Raw genomic sequence first — 19441 nt, 5'->3', positions numbered from 1 at the left:
AAATTCAGACGAGAGCAAATTGGCCAAGATTACATCTTGCTAAGTCGAAGTCTGTCACCTTGGCAAAAAAAGTCGACAGACCTGATATGATATATATGTGAGTTCTAGACTACGACCAGCTCAGCACTACACTTACTAAAAGATAGCAAGTGCGTGATCCTTGTTGTCTGAAAAAAGAACATGTGCTATGCTGTAGACCCCCAACAGCCCAAGTAGAAGCAGAAGGTATGTCTTTCCGAATCCCTTTCCCTTCTTACTTATATACATCTTATATGTTATTTCATCCTACCATGTTTCTGGCTTTCTGCTAACTATTACTGAAATTTGAGCCTCTATTATAAGTCGGATATATGTGCTGTTAATCCATAAGAATGCACATGTATTCCTCTACATTCCGAAATGATACCTTCCGATTGCAGAAAGTTGCTTTTTGTAGGCAGGTACCTTAACCTTTAATTGAGCTGCAATCCAAAGTATCATGTTGAGGTGCAACTTGTCTGAGCCTGTATGTGCTGATCTATCTAAATCAGAGTGTGGAACTTTTAGTTAAGAATGAATATTACTGCATTTACTAATTAACTGATCCGATTTTGTTCCGTGTAGTTTCTCACGTTGATGCGCAGATTGATAAGTTTGATGCATATATTCTGCTCAATGTGAATAGTGACGTGTATCCTATTAAGAAAGATAAGAGGTACATAATCAGACATTCAAACGAGCTACTACTATAAATCTGGATAAAAGGTTGTTTCTCTTGATGAAGAAAACGGAGCAGGCGTTTTTCTCTAATTAGCTGAGGAGCTGACTATCGAGTTACACACTAATTAAAACGGGTCTTTCCTGTGGCTTCAGGTATGTTTGTTAATGGTTGCAGTGACACTGAGAATGCTCTTAATTTGGTAATTTATACTCCGTAGTCATTGGTGATTACAACCGATCTCTCTTGTGAATTTGGATATGTTTGTTAACAGTTTCAATGAAAGTTTACGTCTGTTGGCATGTAGTGTGTTATGGAGTTTAGAGTTTAGACATCAGATTTGTCTACCAGAACAATCATAATCAGTCAGGTACTGTATCTGCTATTCTTACAGTACACTGGAAAATTAAATGGATTGACTGAGAAAGAATTGACGAAGAAGAAACCAGATTTAAGTCAAGTTAGTACATCAAAGAAGACGAGAACCATAAAACTAAATTTACTTTACAAGTATACATTTTATCATACTTGAAAAGTGACAAGCGAATGGCATAGAATGTCTGATTTCATTCCACTAACATACTTGTAATGCTGCTTTCTCGAATTTCATGCGCATGTTTGTCACAGTTTCTAGAAAATGACGACGTTTCATGACGATTGGTTCAATCCTCAACTTGAATGCTACCGAAAGCACACCACTTTTTAGTCTTGCAGAGGTTCATGGCAAAAAACCAGATGATCCCACCAGCCGTCATTAACCCACTCACCAGGAACACCGTCTTGGTAGCAATTACCATTATAAACACCAGAAACGCAGACGGCACCAAGCACATGATCACCAATCCCGGTATTCCCATTGGAACTCGGTATGGCCTCTTCAACTGCGGTCTCTTCCTCCTCAACCATATAAAAGATGCAAACTCCAACAGCATCCCTAAACTGTAGAGAAAATTGGCCGACGAGATTATATCAGTAAAGTTCATGTATGACACCCCAATTGCAATCAGAGTTGATGCCAATATCCCCACCCACGGGGTGTTGAACCACTTTGATCTAGTACCGCAAAACTTGGGCAAAAATCCAATATCTGCCATACCCAAAACCTGAAAAGCACTGCTGCTGAGCTGAGCTTCAAAGAGTCCAATTGCTGAGAGAACAGCCCCTATCTCTATCCATATTTTTAACCACTTTCCAACAATCATCTGCGCAGCGTCTGCCATAAAGCCGGTCTCCCAGAGGCTCTGATCCACGGACACAGCCCCGGTGACAGCAAAGAGAGGGATCAGGTATGCGACACATGTAAAAATGACAGCTATAAATAAGCCAGTAGGGAAAGTCTTCTGTGGCCTGTCAACTTCACCAGCAAGAGTACTAACATTATCCCAGAAGTTCAAATTCCAAAAAAGAGTGTTGAAGAATAAATTCCAGTCTCTTTGGACTCCCCTTTGACCCAAACTGAGCCACCTATGAGGTTGGATCTGTGGTATGGCAACCAAAGACATGACAATGAAGGGCAAGAGGGAAACGACTCCTAGAACGACAGACGCGTAACCCACAATGGTAAGTCCAGTGTAATTGACGAATGACAAGAGTAAGGTAGACACCAGTATAGCCAAGTACCTAGGCAAACCAGAAGCGAAGACGGGGAACAACTTCTTCATGTAGTCAATGCATAGTACAGGAAAGGAAGCAATGTTGATGACACCACTTAAGAACTTCCAAGTGCCCATGATGGAACCCCAGAAGGGTCCAAAGGCCCTCTCAGCCCAAATGACAAAACCGCCATCGCCAGGGTATGCGGTTGAAAGCTCAGCGGTGATCAAGGCCTCAGGGACACTCCATATGAAGGGAAATATCAGGAAACCCAACAACGCCAACAGTGGACCCGCAGCTTTGACAGCAGGTTCCTCCCCATACGGACCCCCAGCAACTTCAAAGTAAATCAGGAATATTAGTGGGACCAAAGTCAACTTCTTGCTCTTTTTTTTATTACTAATACTCCTGGGTAGTTGTTGTTCTTCTTCTTCTTGGTTGATGGCTGTATGATTTGGAGAATTAGTAGTGTTTGGTGTCGTCAGGGATTCCTTGTTCTGAACCATTTTTTCTGTTATTGATGTAGAGATCTCAAATAAAATGGTTACCAAAGATCAGAGATTTTATATCAACATGCTACACCTAATATGTTAACTTTATGTGCTAACCCAATAACAGTTATTAATTAATATTAATGAATTCAGGTGTATGCATGAGTTAAACATGATTGATATATAAAGCCAAAGGGAAATAATATATAATACACAAATACCAACCACCAAGTCTGACGTACATATCCGTTACAAGCTTGCGACAGGGCAAGTACTATTTATGTGGGCAGGTAAGATAAAACAGATTGCTACTCTCTAGACGCTCTCCTTTTGTCTTATCTACTTATATGGGATATAATTCATCTGTCACAAAGGTTGTGACGAATATGGCTCAATCAGATGAGAATTTGTGAATATCAAAAGGGAAAGGGGTGGGAAGATTTCCCTTGGAAAGTCAGCCTGAAGATTAGTAAAGGACCTCTCCCTTTTTGTGAGAGGTCACAAGCTTGTGACGGGATTAGCCTATCACAAGCAAGACGCTTTGTGTGGCTTAATTCTAATGATTTGATAGTAATTTTAGGTGAAGACTGCAGAGTCAGCACGGCATTATTTTACTAAAAATATTAATTAATTAAAAACAATATACTAGTATGAAAGAATCAAATTGGACGGCTTCCTGGCTTGACTCGGAATTTTGGGAAACAAGATTCTGATTCATATGCGTATCGTACATGGACCCGGGGTCACTTCCTAATTTGCTCTTCCATGTCCCCACTTATTGTTTGTCTTATTAGAAACAAAGCGTCTTGCTTGTGACGGACAATATCCGTCACAAGCTGAAAACCTCTCACAATAAAGCAAGTGGGTTGACAAGTGGGAGGGGAAATGGGGCACCCATGTATATTGCCACTTGCATCTTGTGAGAGGGGCATTATCCGTCTTCAGCTTGTGACGGATATTGCCCGTCTTCAATGAGATTTTGTGTATTAGAAATGCGGTATTGTTTTTTGCCGTCTTTAATTATAGATGGATATGTGTCGTCTATAATGAGATTTTGTGTTTTATTTTTTTAATAAATTGTTTTCTCTTACTTTTATTTGAGATGGTTTTGTAATAATTGTTGATTCTCATTTTAATTGTTAGATTAAATACCAAAGATTGATAGAACAAATAAAAGTGAAAAACAAAGAGGGGAGGAGCAAAGTTGGGAATGTAATATAAAAACACAATTACATTCAACAGATCTCTTGTTATTTAGGTTGATGACAAGCATGAAAGTTAATCCATGAAAGCTTAGTTGATGCTTATCTCAAGGACTTTTCATGTGTTTCTGACTATCGGGTGATCAAGAAGTAGGTCTCTTCCTAGTAAGGAGAATACAATAAAAATGCTATAATTCAAGTCACGGAAGTCAATGAGTAATATAATGAATTGTCGCTCGCATTAAAACTAACTAAGCTGCAAATAGCTACTCCTAAAGAGAGAGCGTTATTTAAAAAAAAAAAACACTCAAACCACACACTTCCATTAAAATATAAATTATGCCAATAAGTTTCACAAGTACGGAAGTTAAGAGTCGTAAACTGTAGAATGCACTACAATTATAGTAACAACAACGCAGATTGTGATTTAGTAGCCACATGCACAAGAATTCAGTATAAAAATTGCATACCTAAACTTTTGTCACACAAAATACACAAAGAAAGCAAAAACAAATATTATAATGGATAACACATTTTAAATAAACTTTTAACAAATCCAATAATGAAACAACCTAATGTAATGTGATGATGGCAAGAATGAGTAGGTCGGTGGCTGAGTGAGTTGCGAGGCACTCATTAACTTCATTCACCATTCTCGCTTCACTTCACCTCTATAACTATCTAATGCAAAGCGATAATCGTTTATATGACACAATGTGTGAAAATAAAAGAGCTAACCCATACCTATCACATGTGAGTTTCAGATTGCAAAAAGAAAAGAGAGTTGACTATTTTATAATAAATCAGTGAGTTACTTCATTATTGGCAATTTATTTTGGAATGAACCCTCCTTAGACTTATAAATTGGACTCTCTTTTCTCCATAGGAGTGCGGCCCAAGCCCGATAACGAAATATAACACAAGGCTTCATTAAGGCTACACTCCATTGGGTGACTTAAAACGGAGGTGGGGTCACTTTCATATTTGCTCTTCAATGACGTCGGCCAAATTGGGTGTTTTTTTTCTAATCATTTTTCGTTTACTAATATGGAATTTATTTTTCAATCTATTATATCATCGACTTTATTTTATTCATAAGTCGTTCTCTGTGATTTTAATTTGAGATGTATTTGACTATTTCGATTTTACTTGTTAGACCAGATACGGATGACTGATAGAAAAATTAAAGGTGAAAAAAAAGAAGGGGAGAAACAAAGTTGGAAATGTAATGCAAAATTAACAACAATTTTAACACACCCCTTAGTGTTTGAGGTAATGACACACATGAACGAACATTAATGAAAGTTTAGTTGGTGTTTACTTCAAGGACCTTTCTCATGTTTACGGTTGATCAACAAGTCATTCAACTTTAAATTATACGGAATACCTAAGTTACATATCTGAAATGTCAAAAGATTAGAGAAGTGCTCAAGGAGATCAAACACATAGAAGAAACAATCGACATTCATGTAGTCTGTAGTCATTCGAAATCAAAAGTAGTGTGTATCCATTTACTTTCTTGAAGGATAAGTTTTAATTATCAATTCAAGTCCAATGGTAAGAATATTCCTTCCACAAAATAGTGGCCGGAGAGATGAACAAAGATATCCTCACGGGGAAAGTGAGCAAAGAATGACGTGCATTGATGAAGAAGCGGATAACAAATAGGACGTAGAGGAAGGTGCACCTTGACTCTAGGAAATGACAATGTTAAAGAATTCAATAACATGACAGACTTTGCATTCACGTAATGTCATATTCAGGTTAGTATAAAAATGCAAACCTTACCTTTTGGTTATATTGTACATTTATAGAAAACCGAATTTTTGAATTTAGGTATTGTTTAGTATAGTAAATCCAATCTAATTTAGATTTTCATGTTGAATTGAGTTATATTGTAATTTAGAATAATCTTTATAGATATTTTTTTATAATAAGTTTTTAGGTTCAATGTTTTTTTTTAATGGCTAAACGAAATGACAAAACAATGCACACCTAATTTACATCATGCTTTTTGTGGTTTTTTTTTATAACCCATTATTGATGTTCAGTACAACTTTATTATAAATTAATTCCAAAATGTACTGCGTATGACTAACATTAAAATGCATTACACGGGTGGATGTAAAATAAAAAGGATTGAAAAGTCTAAAAACTAGTCAAAATAATAAATATGGTTAACTAGGTGAGTGTAGAGAGTCGATGAGCTACCATAAAGCGGATGGTTTAACCAAGAGGGAGGACGTAAGAAATGAAATTGAGCTGAAACCCAGCTTTAAATTTGAAACTCAAACTTGGATTGGGGTGGGATGAGAAAGGTAAGGAGTCGTGTTCACTTCTGGTAGTAGTTGGAGTAGCATTACTACTACTAGTTGTTGTTATAGTTACTTCCAGTAGGGACTTGGACTTTTATTTATAATAACACTCACTCACTATTCATCTCTTTAATCTCTTGAATTAAATTTCCACTACTCATTTCTTATTTCAATTCGCATTTAATTCACCAATCTCACAATTCTTCCAAATTTCCAATATCTTTACCTTTTTGTTTCCTATTATTAGTTTCCTTTTGTTTCAGTTACTCCTCCTATAAATCAAGTTCAAATGTTGTATACTACACTTGTTTGCATTTCCAGAAATCAAGCATCAAAGTTGAGACCTTTTTAACTTCCGTAAACTGGGTTTGAGCTTCTTAAAGCATATTATATTATTGGTGGGTTTGAACCAGATTTGAAGATTGCAGCTTTAATCATACTCGATCTGATGATACCATCATCAATTCATCTTCTTTTTATGTTCAATTCTATACTTGTGAGATTGTAAACTGTAATAATAATAATAATAATAATAATAATAATAATAATAATAATAATGGAAAGAGGAGGTGTTGATGAGTCGCCGTCGCCAGATGTGCAAAGGGGTTTTCGTCTCCAAGCTCCACTTGTAAGTTCTGCAGTCTGCTCTATCCATCCCCCTTTCCCTTCTTTTTTCAATTTTGCTTTTTAAATTTAATTTGGTACTTTAGGGTTACTCACTATTATGCTCACCCGCCTTTTTGTTTGAGAGATTTCCTTTTCTGTAATTTCACTGCCTAACTTTGCAATTCACGCTACTTGTCACATTGCCTTCTCTTTACCTTCCAATTATCGACTTCACGGAATACGTTGCTACCTGCCTCTTATGCCCACATTATGAGTGAGTCAGATATTGACTTAGTAAAGTCGTAAACATACAAACTTGTTGTTCGAGTGCAAAGGAGGCTCAAGCCAAGCAAATGCTTTGGTCTTCCGTTGTGTTTCTTACTTATGATTTCCTACGGTATCTATACCACTACTCATGTCTGCCAAATTCCTCTACGCAAGGGGGGCTGTTCATCTGTTTCTTGAATAAATCTTTTGAGTTGTCATATGGTCACTATTAATTGGGTTGACATTCCAAAGACAAAAATGACACAACCCTCTAAAAATTACGCCATGGCAACAATTGAGCTATTGTTTACACTCTCGTCTAAGTGCAAAAGTTAAAGGAGCTTGTTTAAGAACTATGTTGTATCTGTAAATCATACTTTACCCATTACATTAAAATTAACATCATGAAACAGTATGTTAGAAGGTTAAAATACACGCTTGAGATAGCTTCTTACGAATGTACATTTGGTGATGTGATCACATGTAATCAAGTATAAAACAATAAGCTGTCATGAAGCCATTTTTGAAATCTACATTTAGGGTTGCACAATAAGTTAAAACACCTTATGCAACTAAATAGGACACTCATGTGGCATAAAAGATTTCTTGGGGCGACAATGAATTATTTCTTATATCCACTTGTTTTATTTTTCATAAGAGCAACTAGTTTTATCATTGTGTCTTAAAGATGGCTGTTTTATGAAGTAAAACATCAAGGTGTTTTATGAAGCCAATTTCAAAATCTACATGTAGTAGTTGCACAGTAGGCGGTGTCTAAACTTCATTGAAAATTTCAATGTTCGGCATCCTAGAGGTGCACAGTGGTTATTAGGATCACATTTGATCTATCAAGCAATAAGATGTTGAAGCCATTTTCAATTTCTAAATGTGGTCAGTGACTCGTTGCACAACACCCTATGCGACTAAAAAGGGTATCATGTGGTATAAATGATGTTCTTGCAGTCCTCGGATGACCATGTGCTTATTTGGTAATCACAACTTGTTCGATCAGTCATTCAGAATTGTATCAGATTGCCAAATGAGAGGTTAATACATGCTTGGGATAACTTTCCGCAGCACTTGGTGCAATCAATTGAAAATTTGGGGTTGAAAGTCATTGAAACGCCTTGAGTTATTAGGGCAACCTTGTCGCACAAAAGATGTCCTAAGGTGACCACGAGTTGCTTTAGATAACTTCGACCCACTTTAACATAGTCGCTCAGAATACACTCGCACAAAAGTCACGATGGCTTCCTGCAGACGATATAGCAGTGATTGAAAAACTATGGGCGGCATTCTAGGGGTGTCCATTAGCTTTGATCATCACATAGGACATATACCATTATACCATACCCCTTCTCACTAACTTATTTTCATTTTGCAATCTATTTCATTGTTCCAGGCCTTCCAGCCTGCACCATTACTATATCCTGGGAACCATATTTTGATCTGGCATGAACCTGGGTTACATGTCATGGTCGGCCTGTCATCTCGTGGCATCCAGTTCACATCTAACTTACATTAGCTTTATCATTGAGGTGCTTCCTATTGCCTAGGAAAAGGATAAATATAGACCAGACTTGTTTCTGTTTGGCATAATTTAGTGTCAGTTGCCTTAGATCTTGACGTCTAGCTATCTACTAACCAGAAAGTCTGTTCCAATATGAGCATCAACAATATAGCCAATAACTTCTCAAGTCCAAGTCCAAGTGTCCAGCAATATTTGTTTATGTTTAGTATCACACACATATCCCGCCGTTAGTGATTGTGGTGGATAACTTGGATTAGTCATCCATGATAATGACCTGTCAGCCTGTTATTGCAATAATTCTATCTTTCACTTTCTCAATGTCTGACCTCGTACTGGTTATTGTCTTTGTGAGTCAAGCATCATGTATTGCACCATGATTCCATGAATATGAATTTGTGGGTTTTTTCTTGAAATGACTTCAGAAAATTTCTAAGATACTTTGTATGTTAACTTGTAAATAGGCCTGTCTCAGCGAACTGGTGTACACAGTGGATTTTTAACCACTTAGAAGTTAGAAAGCATATGACTTGTAGCAGTATTCTAATATATTGATGCAATTGTTCCAGGTTGATTCTGTATCATGTTACTGCAAGGTTGATGCGGGTTTGAAAACAGTTGCTGGTGCCAGAAGGTTTGTTCCAGGGTCAAAGATCTGTATCCAGCCAGATATCAATCCCCGGGCCCACAAGAGCAAGAACTCTCGCAGGGAAAGGACTCGTGTTCAGCCGCCTCTCTTGCCTGGGCTTCCTGATGATCTTGCCATTGCCTGTCTCATCCGAGTTCCCCGAGTGGAGCATCGAAAGCTGCGGCTAGTTTGCAAAAGGTGGCACCGCCTCCTATCTGGAAATTTCTACTATTCTCTCAGAAAAAACATTGGAATGGCAGAGGAATGGGTGTATGTAATGAAAAGGGAACGAGACGGGAAAATATCATGGCATGCCTTTGATCCTACTTATCAGCTGTGGCAACCGCTCCCACCAGTTCCGGTGGAGTATTCAGAGGCCAGAGGATTTGGATGTGCTGTTCTAAGCAGCTGTCATCTCTTCTTATTTGGAGGAGAAGATCCTCTTAGGGGGTCCATGAGACGTGTTGTATATTATAGCGCAAGGACCAACAAATGGCACCCGGCACCAAGCATGCTTCGAAGACGCCACTGCTTTGGTTCTTGCGTCATAGATAATTGTCTTTATGTAGCTGGCGGCGAGTGTGAAGGTATTCAACGCGCTCTCCGTTCAGCTGAGGTTTATGACCCGAACAGGAACAGGTGGAATTCAATTGCAGAGATGAGCAGTGGGATGGTGCCTCTCATCGGGGTTGTGTATAATGGCAAGTGGTATTTAAAGGGACGAGGTTCTCATCAGCAGGTATTGAGCGAGGCTTATGATCGTGACTCCAACTCATGGTCACCAGTGAATGACGGAATGGTGGCAAGTTGGAGAAATCCGAGCACCTCCATGAACGATCAGCTTTATTCCGTAGATTGCAGGGACGGATGCAAACTTAGGGTTTACGATGATGCAACAGACTCTTGGAACAAATCGATAGACAGTAAGGTGCACCTGGGAAGTTCAAAGGCTCTGGAGGCAGCTGCGCTTGTTCCCCTTAATGGGAAGCTTTGCATTATTCGGAACAACATGAGTATAAGTTTGGTGGATGTTTCAAGCCCTGATAAACAAGTGGAAAGCAATCCAAGCCTATGGGAAAATATAGGGGGGAAGGGTCATTTCAGGACGATGGTGACTAATCTATGGTCAAGCATAGCGGGTCGAAGTGGATTTAAGAGTCATATACTGCACTGTCAGGTGCTTCAAGCTTGAACTTTTCGAGTTGTGTATGGCTGTCTGCCTTGTGGTATTTGAATTCATTCCTCATGGATCACAAGCTTATAGGCCTGAATTCCATGTAATTATCAATTATTAATACATGGGTTGAATCTTGTGGAATGGGGTGATTTTATCTTCAATTCTGAATTATTCATGTCTGTTTTAGCACAAGGGTTGTATAATTGGTAATTAGTAATCTGAACATTGCTGTAATTTATGATCGGCGATTTGGGATATAAAGTAGTACGGAAACACGGAATATAAGTTTGATTACGTACTATTGTAGAAAATGGTAACTTGTATATTATGGCCATCCTTGAGGCTTTTAAGCAAAGTAGATGATAAATTTAGAGAATGAACATATTTTGCATAAAAAAGAGGCATAATGCCAAAGTAGAATCAGATAGAAGTGGAACAAGGTTTGTTGATACAACAAGGTATAGTCTGAAACTGGTACGCAGGCAGTTTTTGAGTCAAGGCTCCAACATGGAAGTCAACCATGGCGGAGTCAGTATCGATATCCAATCCAGTAACAGAAACCCAGATGAAGAACATCCGAGCTTGAATCCCAGAAACATGAGAGATCTTGCCGTAGCTAAGCTTTCCCTTGATGAGAGGGGCATAGTACACGAGCTGATCATCGAATCTGACGTAACACGGATGCTTCAAATGCACAGTGAAACTGCCGTCTTGGTTAGAGAGGGTGTACGAGTTGGGGACGTTGGGAAGGATGCCCTTAGGGAGGTTGTAGTCCGGGAGGATGTCGTGGATGTCTGGCGAGCGGCTGGCAGGATCGGACGAGGCGTGAGAGCGGGAGGGGAGATAGAAGAGAGAGCTGATGAGAGGGAGGGAGTAGAAAAGTGGGTTGGTCCTGAATATAGCCATGGCAGGATGATGATCATTTACAGAGGGAAACTGGGAATTTGATTTGATTTGGCAAAATAGGATACTTCATACTTGCCAGAGTAGATTAAACTTCCATGAGTTTGGTGGTGCTGCTGTTTATTTACAATATTGTCCTTAGGTTCACGGTTCACCACAAATAACTAGAGTTAGAGCTGGCCATCAGCATGGACTGACCCGACCTAGACCCGCCTTGGCCTGTTATTTTATGCTACTTGGCCTAATGTGGCCCGCCCCGGCCCGAGCACCTCCTTTCACGGCCAGCTTCTCCTCTTCCCTTCTTTTTTTTCTCATCCCTATCCTCACGACAAAATCCATCCATGGCACCTGACAACATGATGGTAGGATTTTGTAGTCAACTCTCCCAATCAAAAAGTAATTTATAAAACCCAATTAAAAAGTAGTATTTAATCGGGGTCGAACACAAAGATGGCGGGGTTAGATACTCGGTTTGACCGAGTAGTCGGCTGGGAGAACAAATCTATTGAATTGTGTTGCACGAACCGGTGAGGAGGCAGCCGGGTGGCCGGCTCAGAGCACCTCTGGAATTAAGAGGATAAATTAGAGGTGTTGCTGGCCGGTGACCCGGCTGGAGGTGATGCACGGTGGTGAGAGCAGGCCTGTTTGAAGATTTGAACTCGAATTGAGCAATGGAAGTCAGATGGGTGATTGGCGGCTGCCCTGGTGGTGTTATTGGTGATTGAGTTGTTTGATTAAAGATGGAGATATGGTGATGGTGAATGGATTCGAGAACGAGTGGTCTGGTGTTGGTGGCTGCTGCGAATTGCTGCTGGTTGAATTAAGGAGAAGCAATTATGGTACTACTGATTGTTTGCAGCAGCTCTCGGTGGTGGTACTCAGGTTCGGGAATTGGTGATACGAAATGGTGAAGTGAGGGTGATGAGGTTGGAGCTTGAATGGTGTTGAAATGGTGATGGTGATGATGATGGTGAATGAATGTCGAAGATGAATCACGATGGAATGATGATGGTACACCAAAGAAATGGAAGCAGGGGTCACAAAATATGAGGATTTTGATTTGATAAGCTCAAAGCTTGACCTTATTACTCTTCTTTTTCTACCATTTGACTTCACCTTGACCCGCCTCAACTCGATTCAATTGACTTGTCTTTCACCCGTCTCACTTCTTTTCCGTCTTCATTCACGAACTCGTGCCTACAAAAGTTAAACATACAAAACCAATAATAATTTCTCCAAAAATAACAACTATTTACAATTAGGGTTTTTTTATAACTACTACCTTTATACTACACGGTTTTAAGAACTACTACCAAAATAATTTTCGTTTAAAAAGTACTACCTGTAAGTTTGGTTTTTTTTTTTAAAAACACTACCAAATCTCACCCAAACCCAATAAAACACAATTTTAACCATTTATTTTTGAATTTCCATCTTAAGGTGTAAACTTTATCCCTTTAACATTACCAATACTACCGTTTGCCAATCATTTTGGGGCAAAAACACTTTAAATTAGTTTCATCTAATTCACCTATCTAACGTAATTAAGGTAAAAAAGTTGCTTAAACTTCATCGAATTAACTAGTTTAAGGGATAAAATTCAAAACTTAGGATGAAAATTAAAAAATAAATGGCTGAAATTGCGTTTTATTGAGTTTGGATGAGATTTGGTAGTGTTTTTAAAAAAATTCAAACTTATTGGTAGTAGTTTTTAAGCGAAAATTATTTTGGTAGTAGTTCTTAAAACATCGTAATACAAAGGTAGTAGTTATCAAAAAACCATTACAATTATTCTAATAACACTAATTATTTCTAATAATTATTATAAACTGATATTTACGAATTAACATATAAAATGAGCTATTATTATAAAATGAGCTATTAAATAAATTCCGACAAATATATATATTTATTCGCAATAAATGAAATTAAACTATTAAGTACTAATTAAATTAATAAAATGAGCTTTTAATCAATTAAAGTACGTAAAATCGAGTTGAAATAATGTATAAATACGGGGTAAAATACGATTAAAATAATACTCATCAAATATCCCCACACTTAAACCTTACTCGTCCTCGAGTAAGCTCATTAAATTAATCTAAGACCTGTAATGTAAACAAGCAAAAAGCAAAATATTTTATTATAACATCCGAATCAGCTTTAGCTACACCCGTAGCCCTTTCAACTCACAATTTGATACTTATGAGGTAAAGTGCCCTATTGCAAGGCATGTAAGGTCTTGCTACAAAATTTCGGTTCACAATGGTGCTAAACTAACAAGTAATGCATGGAAATGAACCAATGAAAATGCGCACACACTTGCCTCATTCAAGCGGAGTTTTCAAAATTGAATTAAGAAAGTCTTTAGTGGAGGATGTCGTCTCCGGGTCTTACCGGGGTGTCAAGTCCCTAAGTCTAGATCAAGTAACCAACATTGAAAACACGAATGCCTAAGAAACAAATTCTAGGCAGGGAAAGGGGAAGTACATAGCTATACTCCCAAGATTGACACGACACACAAAAGATTCGACTCCATATCAAGCCGTTGACCAAAAGGAGACCCAAGTATCAACTCTCACGGGTTTAACTAGTCACTCAATGAAAAAACATGGTGAGTTTTGAGACAAAAGTAACCAAAATCACTCTCCTAACTCGACTTGTGAAGCATGCCCACAATCTAATATGGTACTTCATCCAATATCCGCAAGAGAAGTGTCAAGACGATGCACATATAAGAAAGACAATAGGGTTGGAACGAGGCTTGGGTTAGTGAAAATGGATTGGTGCAAGCACCGTTTTAGGATATGTGGGGCTAAAGATCGATTAGTCGCCACATCTAACCAATTCACTTAACCTCATCAAGAGCAAAAGAATTCTCCACAAAATTGGTGAATATGAACACCATTCTTCAAAATTTATTTCCTTTCAAAACAAAATTCAATTGCAAATGATATCAAGTTTTATTAGACACAATTCTTCCTTCTTTTCCTTTCTTTTCTTTTTCATTTTCCTCTTTTCTCTTTTGTTTTTCTTTCTTCCTTTTTTCAACTCTTATAAACCTCTTATTGAACGAAGGTAACCAAAATAAGCTTCTCATAAAGTTTAGGCTCAATTCTTTCACAAGAAAGATCCCGACCCAAATATCCATAACCAAGAGACTAGAACAACATACTCGACCAAGGAGAGTTGTTTATAGAATGTAGTTCATTTTGGTTGTTAATCAAAAGAATAGGCTTAAGCACAAAATTGGGCTAACAAAAGGGGAACTTGACTCAAGGGTAAAAAGAAGGCTCATTTGGCTATGTGAGGTTACTTTATTACACAAATTTATTGACTCAATATGCACATCAACACTTCTACGGAATCAAGGAACGAGCTCCATACTTATGCGTTTTGACATAACACACCACGTAAGGAGAACTACTCACAAACCCTAAACGGGATCGGTTTGATGGACCGGCCATAAGGAGGCTCTATCCTCACATTTGAGTAGCTATGTCGATCCTAGGTCAAGTCTAGGGCCTAATACGGTCTCACAAGGTGTCTGAAACTTGGTCATTAAGCTAGACTTCCGGATTTTTGCAAGCAAAAACCCTAACAAAGTGTCGTCAAAAGGTACGAGCTATCGAGAGGAGAATGACACTAGCAAAACATTTATCATCATAGTCGACATATGTCCTCCACATCTAGACTCACTATGCAAATTATTTACAAACAAGATGCAACATGCATGAAATGCACCAACACATGCTGTTCCGGGCGTAGATTCCGGAGCAGTATTGTTTACCACGTAAGCTTGGTGAATGGATGTCCTTCCTTGCCTTGACTCTTCCTTTCGGTCTCTCCTGAAACGATGAACAAACTGAGGGCTCGGCTTGGCACCGAGCGTACTCACTCCGACGCTCAAGTCAGGGAACTTAAAGGGATTAAGTTGTGTGTTACTTGACAAAGTATATTGTAGAGAGATAAGGGAGTTTATACCAGATGAATAGTGAGTTTTAGGTTAGATTCTGGATCCCTTTCTCAATGAGAGAAGTGGAGTATTTATAGACTTTCAACTTTTGTCACGTAGTGGCCAAGTGGCTAGCAGGTGGAAAGACTGTTCTACCCTCGGCCGAGGGGCCCATGGCAGGCCGGCTGACTCCATGCCGAGGGGTCTTGGATATGAGTACGCGGATATGTCTCCCGGCTGGCCGATTGCCCAGCCAGCCGAGACCCAAAGTGACCGGCCGACAGGCTGCGTCGGTTAGGCGGTCTAACATGTTGACTTGCTGTCTCTTGATCCTTGACCTTGCTCAATATGTTGACTCGGTCAGGGGGTGCAGAATATGCCCCATCACATGCATATGAACAATTACGTGAATGCAAGTATACACAATTGCCAACCAACATATTTACAACTACCCTATATGCAAACAAGTTCTAATCCTAACAACACATCAATCAACATACACATCAAGTTCCAAAATGGAACATCATCAACAACAATATCCCGTCCTCCTCCATATATACAAACGTAAAAGAAAAAGAACGGTAAAGGAGAAAGAGATCGGAAAGAGTATATCAAGCGGTCTTCAAGTCTCCCATTGTTTCAAATGCTCCGAGTGTGTCTATGACATTGGTTAGGAAAACATATATATACAATGCAATATTTTTGAAATTTTTTCAATTTTTCTAAAATTTACAACTAAATATATACAAATAAAATTTAGAAATATACACATAGTGGATATTTTCCTCCCACACTTAAAATTTACATTGTCCTCAATGAAACAAAGTATAGGGAAAGAATGAGAAAAATAAAGAACATGTTTTTGGAATTTAAATATTTGAAAATAATAACATGTTTTTGTATTTTTCAATTTTTTCTCAAAAATTAAAGACATGTTTTTGGTATTTTTAAATAGAGAATTTCCTCCCCTACAGTCCCACACTTATTTATTTACATGACTTCCAATGGAAATAAATGTGTTGAGGAAATTCGAAAATGAAAGACATATTTGTGATTTTTTTTGTTTTTTCTAATATTTTTTTTCCGTTTTTAAATAGGGTGCAATGCATGATCTATCCTAAGTGCAAATTTAAAGTACGATGCAAATTACACTATATGAATGCAATAGCTAAATGTGACAATATATTACATGAATATAAATTCTAATGCAAACTATATGGATGCATCTAAATGATGCATACTCAATTAAAAATGCATGCAAAGTTTAAGAGAAAGAGTATATACAAAGTGGTGGTTCTTTAGGAACTCCACCAAACCTCTTCATCAAGGAGGTTTCAATCAACCGGGATCGCCATCTAGGTATCCCACCATTCTTTCACCATCTTCATTAATTCCCAATGGCTTTCCCACACGACAAGAGCTTTTGACCTTGGGGTCAAATTTCCCTTTCCCTTTTGGTTTCTTCCTCCACCTTTTTGGTTTCTTCTTCTCAACTCTAGGCTTTGTTTTTGGAGAGGTATTAGTGCTAGAATCAACTTCGGGAGGGAGGACATTGGGGTGATATTCTCCACTCTCACGCTTCAACTCCCATGTACCCTTTTCATCTTCTATCACCAACACTTCCCCCTCCCCTTTTCATCAATCCATCAATCTTCTTTGAGGTTTCTTGAGTTATAAGGTAGTTTAAGGTCTCAATACCAAACATGTCAATAACCATGGGCTTTTTCAAAGTATTTGGCAATTTGAATTCAACCATTTCATTACCGACCTTGGAGGATAATCTTCTCTTATCCATCACTACAAAGTCGGTGGGGATGGAAAGAGTGCCAAGAATCCCATTTGGAGCTTTGATAGTGTCGTCGGCTAACTTGATGGTCATGGGAGTGCGGGACAAGCTTTTAACATCGAGCCTCTTCAAAATGGGGAGAAATTGGGAGGAGGTAAGAGGTGGAGGAGTCAACTTCTCAACATTGAGGTTCATGATGTTGTCATTTTTATCCCTATTTTCTTGATAGCCTAGAATATCTCCTTGTGATATTGAGTATATGGTTCCGATATATTAGCCTAGAATATCTCCTTGTGATATTGAGTAGTTGTGTATTTATATTTATTCCTAATCAATGAGAAGATCAATCATTATCTTCCTTTAGTCATCACAAGCTCATAGGCCTGAATTCCATGTAATTATCATTTTATTAATACATGTGATGAATCTTGTGGAATGGGGTGATTGTATCTTCAACTTTGAATCGTTCATGTCTGTTTTAGCTCAAGGGTTGTATAATTGGTAACTAGTGATCTGAACATTATATTTTATGCTCGGCGTTTGGGATATAAACTAGTATAGAGACGCAGTGTATAAGTTTGACTATTACTGCAAAAATGGTGCCTTGTAAATTATGGCATTTAAACAAAGCAAATGATACATTTACAGAATGAACTGAACATACATATTATGCATAATAAAAAGAGGCCTAATGTCAAAGTACAACACAGGAGGAGATTCATTGAATCAGATAGACGGAGTGGAACAAGGGTTGTTGATACAACAAGGTATAGTCTGAAAATGGTAACCACTAAGCAAGCAGCTTGTGACTCAATGCTCTATATTCATACGTACAACAGCTAAAAACAGTCCATCATAATCAGAGTCATATAAAACGAAAGTTCCCACTAATACACAGTAATTATAAGATGAATGAATATGACCTATGCAATGAGGTTGCTTCCTTAGGTTGGAATTATAAGATGTTACATTTTGGTAAGGAGGTTAAGCTATTAAAAGGAAGTTGTGCAGTGAAAGTTTGAAAAAATTAATCTAGATATACACAATTATAGCTTATCTTCCACAAGTAGATATTAATGCACAATAAGAGGAGATGTTGAGTGCCTAGAAAAGATGTGTAAGCTTCATTCTAAGTGTAAACCCAACTTGTATTAGTAAAAGTTCACAATTTAAAAGAAAACAGATGGAACAAACTTAAAGTATTATTCTCAGCAGAAATCAGTAGAACAATTCTTTGTAAATTGCCAAAGCCCTTTAAACAGCTGACACACAAAAACACAAATGGAGTCTACAAGTCATAATTACATAAGCATACTCATCATACTAAGTACTCTACTTCACACAACATGCCATGTCTAAGATACTCCTAGGCCCATTGTATCAACTGATGGGAGTGACACTCATTCAACTATCCAAGAAGCTCTAGATGATGCTGCAAACCGTAGCACAACACCAATCAAGATATTAATCAAGAATGGGATTTATTATGGTCATGTTGTGGTTCCTGTCTGGAAGTCCAATATCTTTCTCCAAGGAGAAAGTAGTGCCGAAACAGTTATTACTGATAAAAGGGACATCTCAGACTATGGTACTGATGAGACCTCTACCTTTGGTACGTATGAATAATGCATGACCTTTTTTTTTTACAGAAAACATATCTCTCTTCTGTATACTAGAAATAGAAGTTACCCCTGGGAATGCATTTTAAAATAGCTGAATCTTTACATTAGATGAAGACTTTAATACTATTCTGTATCTAATAGACTAATATTACTTCGCCTGTTTTATGCTGAAATTGCAGTGGTAGAGGCAGAGGGATTTGTGGCACAAGACCTGGCCATCTTAAATACAGTAAGACCAGAGGCAGGGCAAGCCGTGGCCTTTAAATGTGTGGGGGATCGGACTATCCTTCATAGGTGTGTCGTGAAGGAGTATCAAGATATCTTATTCGCCCAAAGAGGACGCCATTTCTTCCGCGACTCACAGATATATGGCACTGTCGACTTCATATTTGGCGACTCACAGACAATATTCCAAAACTGCATCTTGTACTTCCGCATTCCCTCAAATGCATAGACGAATGTCCTAACTACCCAAGGACGCCAATATCCAAATGATGTTAGTGCAATTGTTATCCACAACTGCACGTTAACAGCCAAACCTACCTCTCAAGAGTTTAGTGGAGGTGCGTACCTTGGACGCCCGTGGAAGAAGTATTCAAGAACTGTGGTAATGGAGAGCTTTCTTGACAAGGTCATCAATCCAGAAGGATGGCTAGCATGACAACACGACA

General features: G+C 38.3%; 3 protein-coding genes across 3 annotated transcripts; 2 read left to right on the top strand and 1 right to left on the bottom strand.

Annotated features, from left to right (window-relative positions):
- Window positions 1–1127: 1127 nt before the first annotated feature.
- On the bottom strand, window positions 1128–2895 carry LOC141657888 (putative polyamine transporter At3g13620). Its single transcript, XM_074465282.1, has one exon. The coding sequence runs from the start codon at window positions 2794–2796 to the stop codon at window positions 1360–1362; it is 1437 nt and encodes a 478-aa protein (XP_074321383.1). The 5' UTR covers window positions 2797–2895; the 3' UTR covers window positions 1128–1359.
- Window positions 2896–6284: 3389 nt separating this feature from the next.
- LOC141657886 (F-box/kelch-repeat protein At1g55270-like) lies at window positions 6285–10824 on the top strand. The gene is made up of 2 exons (XM_074465279.1): window positions 6285–6926; window positions 9269–10824. Exons 1-2 carry the CDS (start codon window positions 6855–6857, stop codon window positions 10517–10519), a joined length of 1323 nt encoding a protein of 440 aa, XP_074321380.1. The 5' UTR covers window positions 6285–6854; the 3' UTR covers window positions 10520–10824.
- Window positions 10825–17839: 7015 nt separating this feature from the next.
- Window positions 17840–19224, top strand: LOC141655759 (putative pectinesterase/pectinesterase inhibitor 38). Its single transcript, XM_074462819.1, has 3 exons — window positions 17840–17915; window positions 18509–18760; window positions 18950–19224. The coding sequence occupies exons 1-3, from the start codon at window positions 17840–17842 to the stop codon at window positions 19222–19224; spliced, it is 603 nt and encodes a 200-aa protein (XP_074318920.1).
- Window positions 19225–19441: the final 217 nt, after the last annotated feature.

This window comes from Silene latifolia, chromosome 5, assembly GCF_048544455.1.
Source record: "Silene latifolia isolate original U9 population chromosome 5, ASM4854445v1, whole genome shotgun sequence".
Lineage (NCBI taxonomy): Eukaryota > Viridiplantae > Streptophyta > Magnoliopsida > Caryophyllales > Caryophyllaceae > Silene > Silene latifolia.
Note: the sequence above shows the minus strand (reverse complement) of the source record. Positions and strands in the feature narration are given on the sequence as shown.

What these genes read in the sequence shown, in the direction of transcription:
- LOC141657888 (XM_074465282.1), bottom strand. Translation starts at nt 2,796, where the DNA reads ATGGTTCAGAACAAGGAATCCCTGACGACACCAAACACTACTAATTCT.
- LOC141655759 (XM_074462819.1), top strand. Translation starts at nt 17,840, where the DNA reads ATGTCAAAGTACAACACAGGAGGAGATTCATTGAATCAGATAGACGGA. An exon ending in AGGGTTGTTGATACAACAAG is followed by an intron (nt 17,916 to 18,508) that starts GTATAGTCTGAA and finishes GCCATGTCTAAG; the next exon opens with ATACTCCTAGGCCCATTGTA. An exon ending in TGATGAGACCTCTACCTTTG is followed by an intron (nt 18,761 to 18,949) that starts GTACGTATGAAT and finishes CTGAAATTGCAG; the next exon opens with TGGTAGAGGCAGAGGGATTT.
- LOC141657886 (XM_074465279.1), top strand. Translation starts at nt 6,855, where the DNA reads ATGGAAAGAGGAGGTGTTGATGAGTCGCCGTCGCCAGATGTGCAAAGG. An exon ending in TTCGTCTCCAAGCTCCACTT is followed by an intron (nt 6,927 to 9,268) that starts GTAAGTTCTGCA and finishes CAATTGTTCCAG; the next exon opens with GTTGATTCTGTATCATGTTA.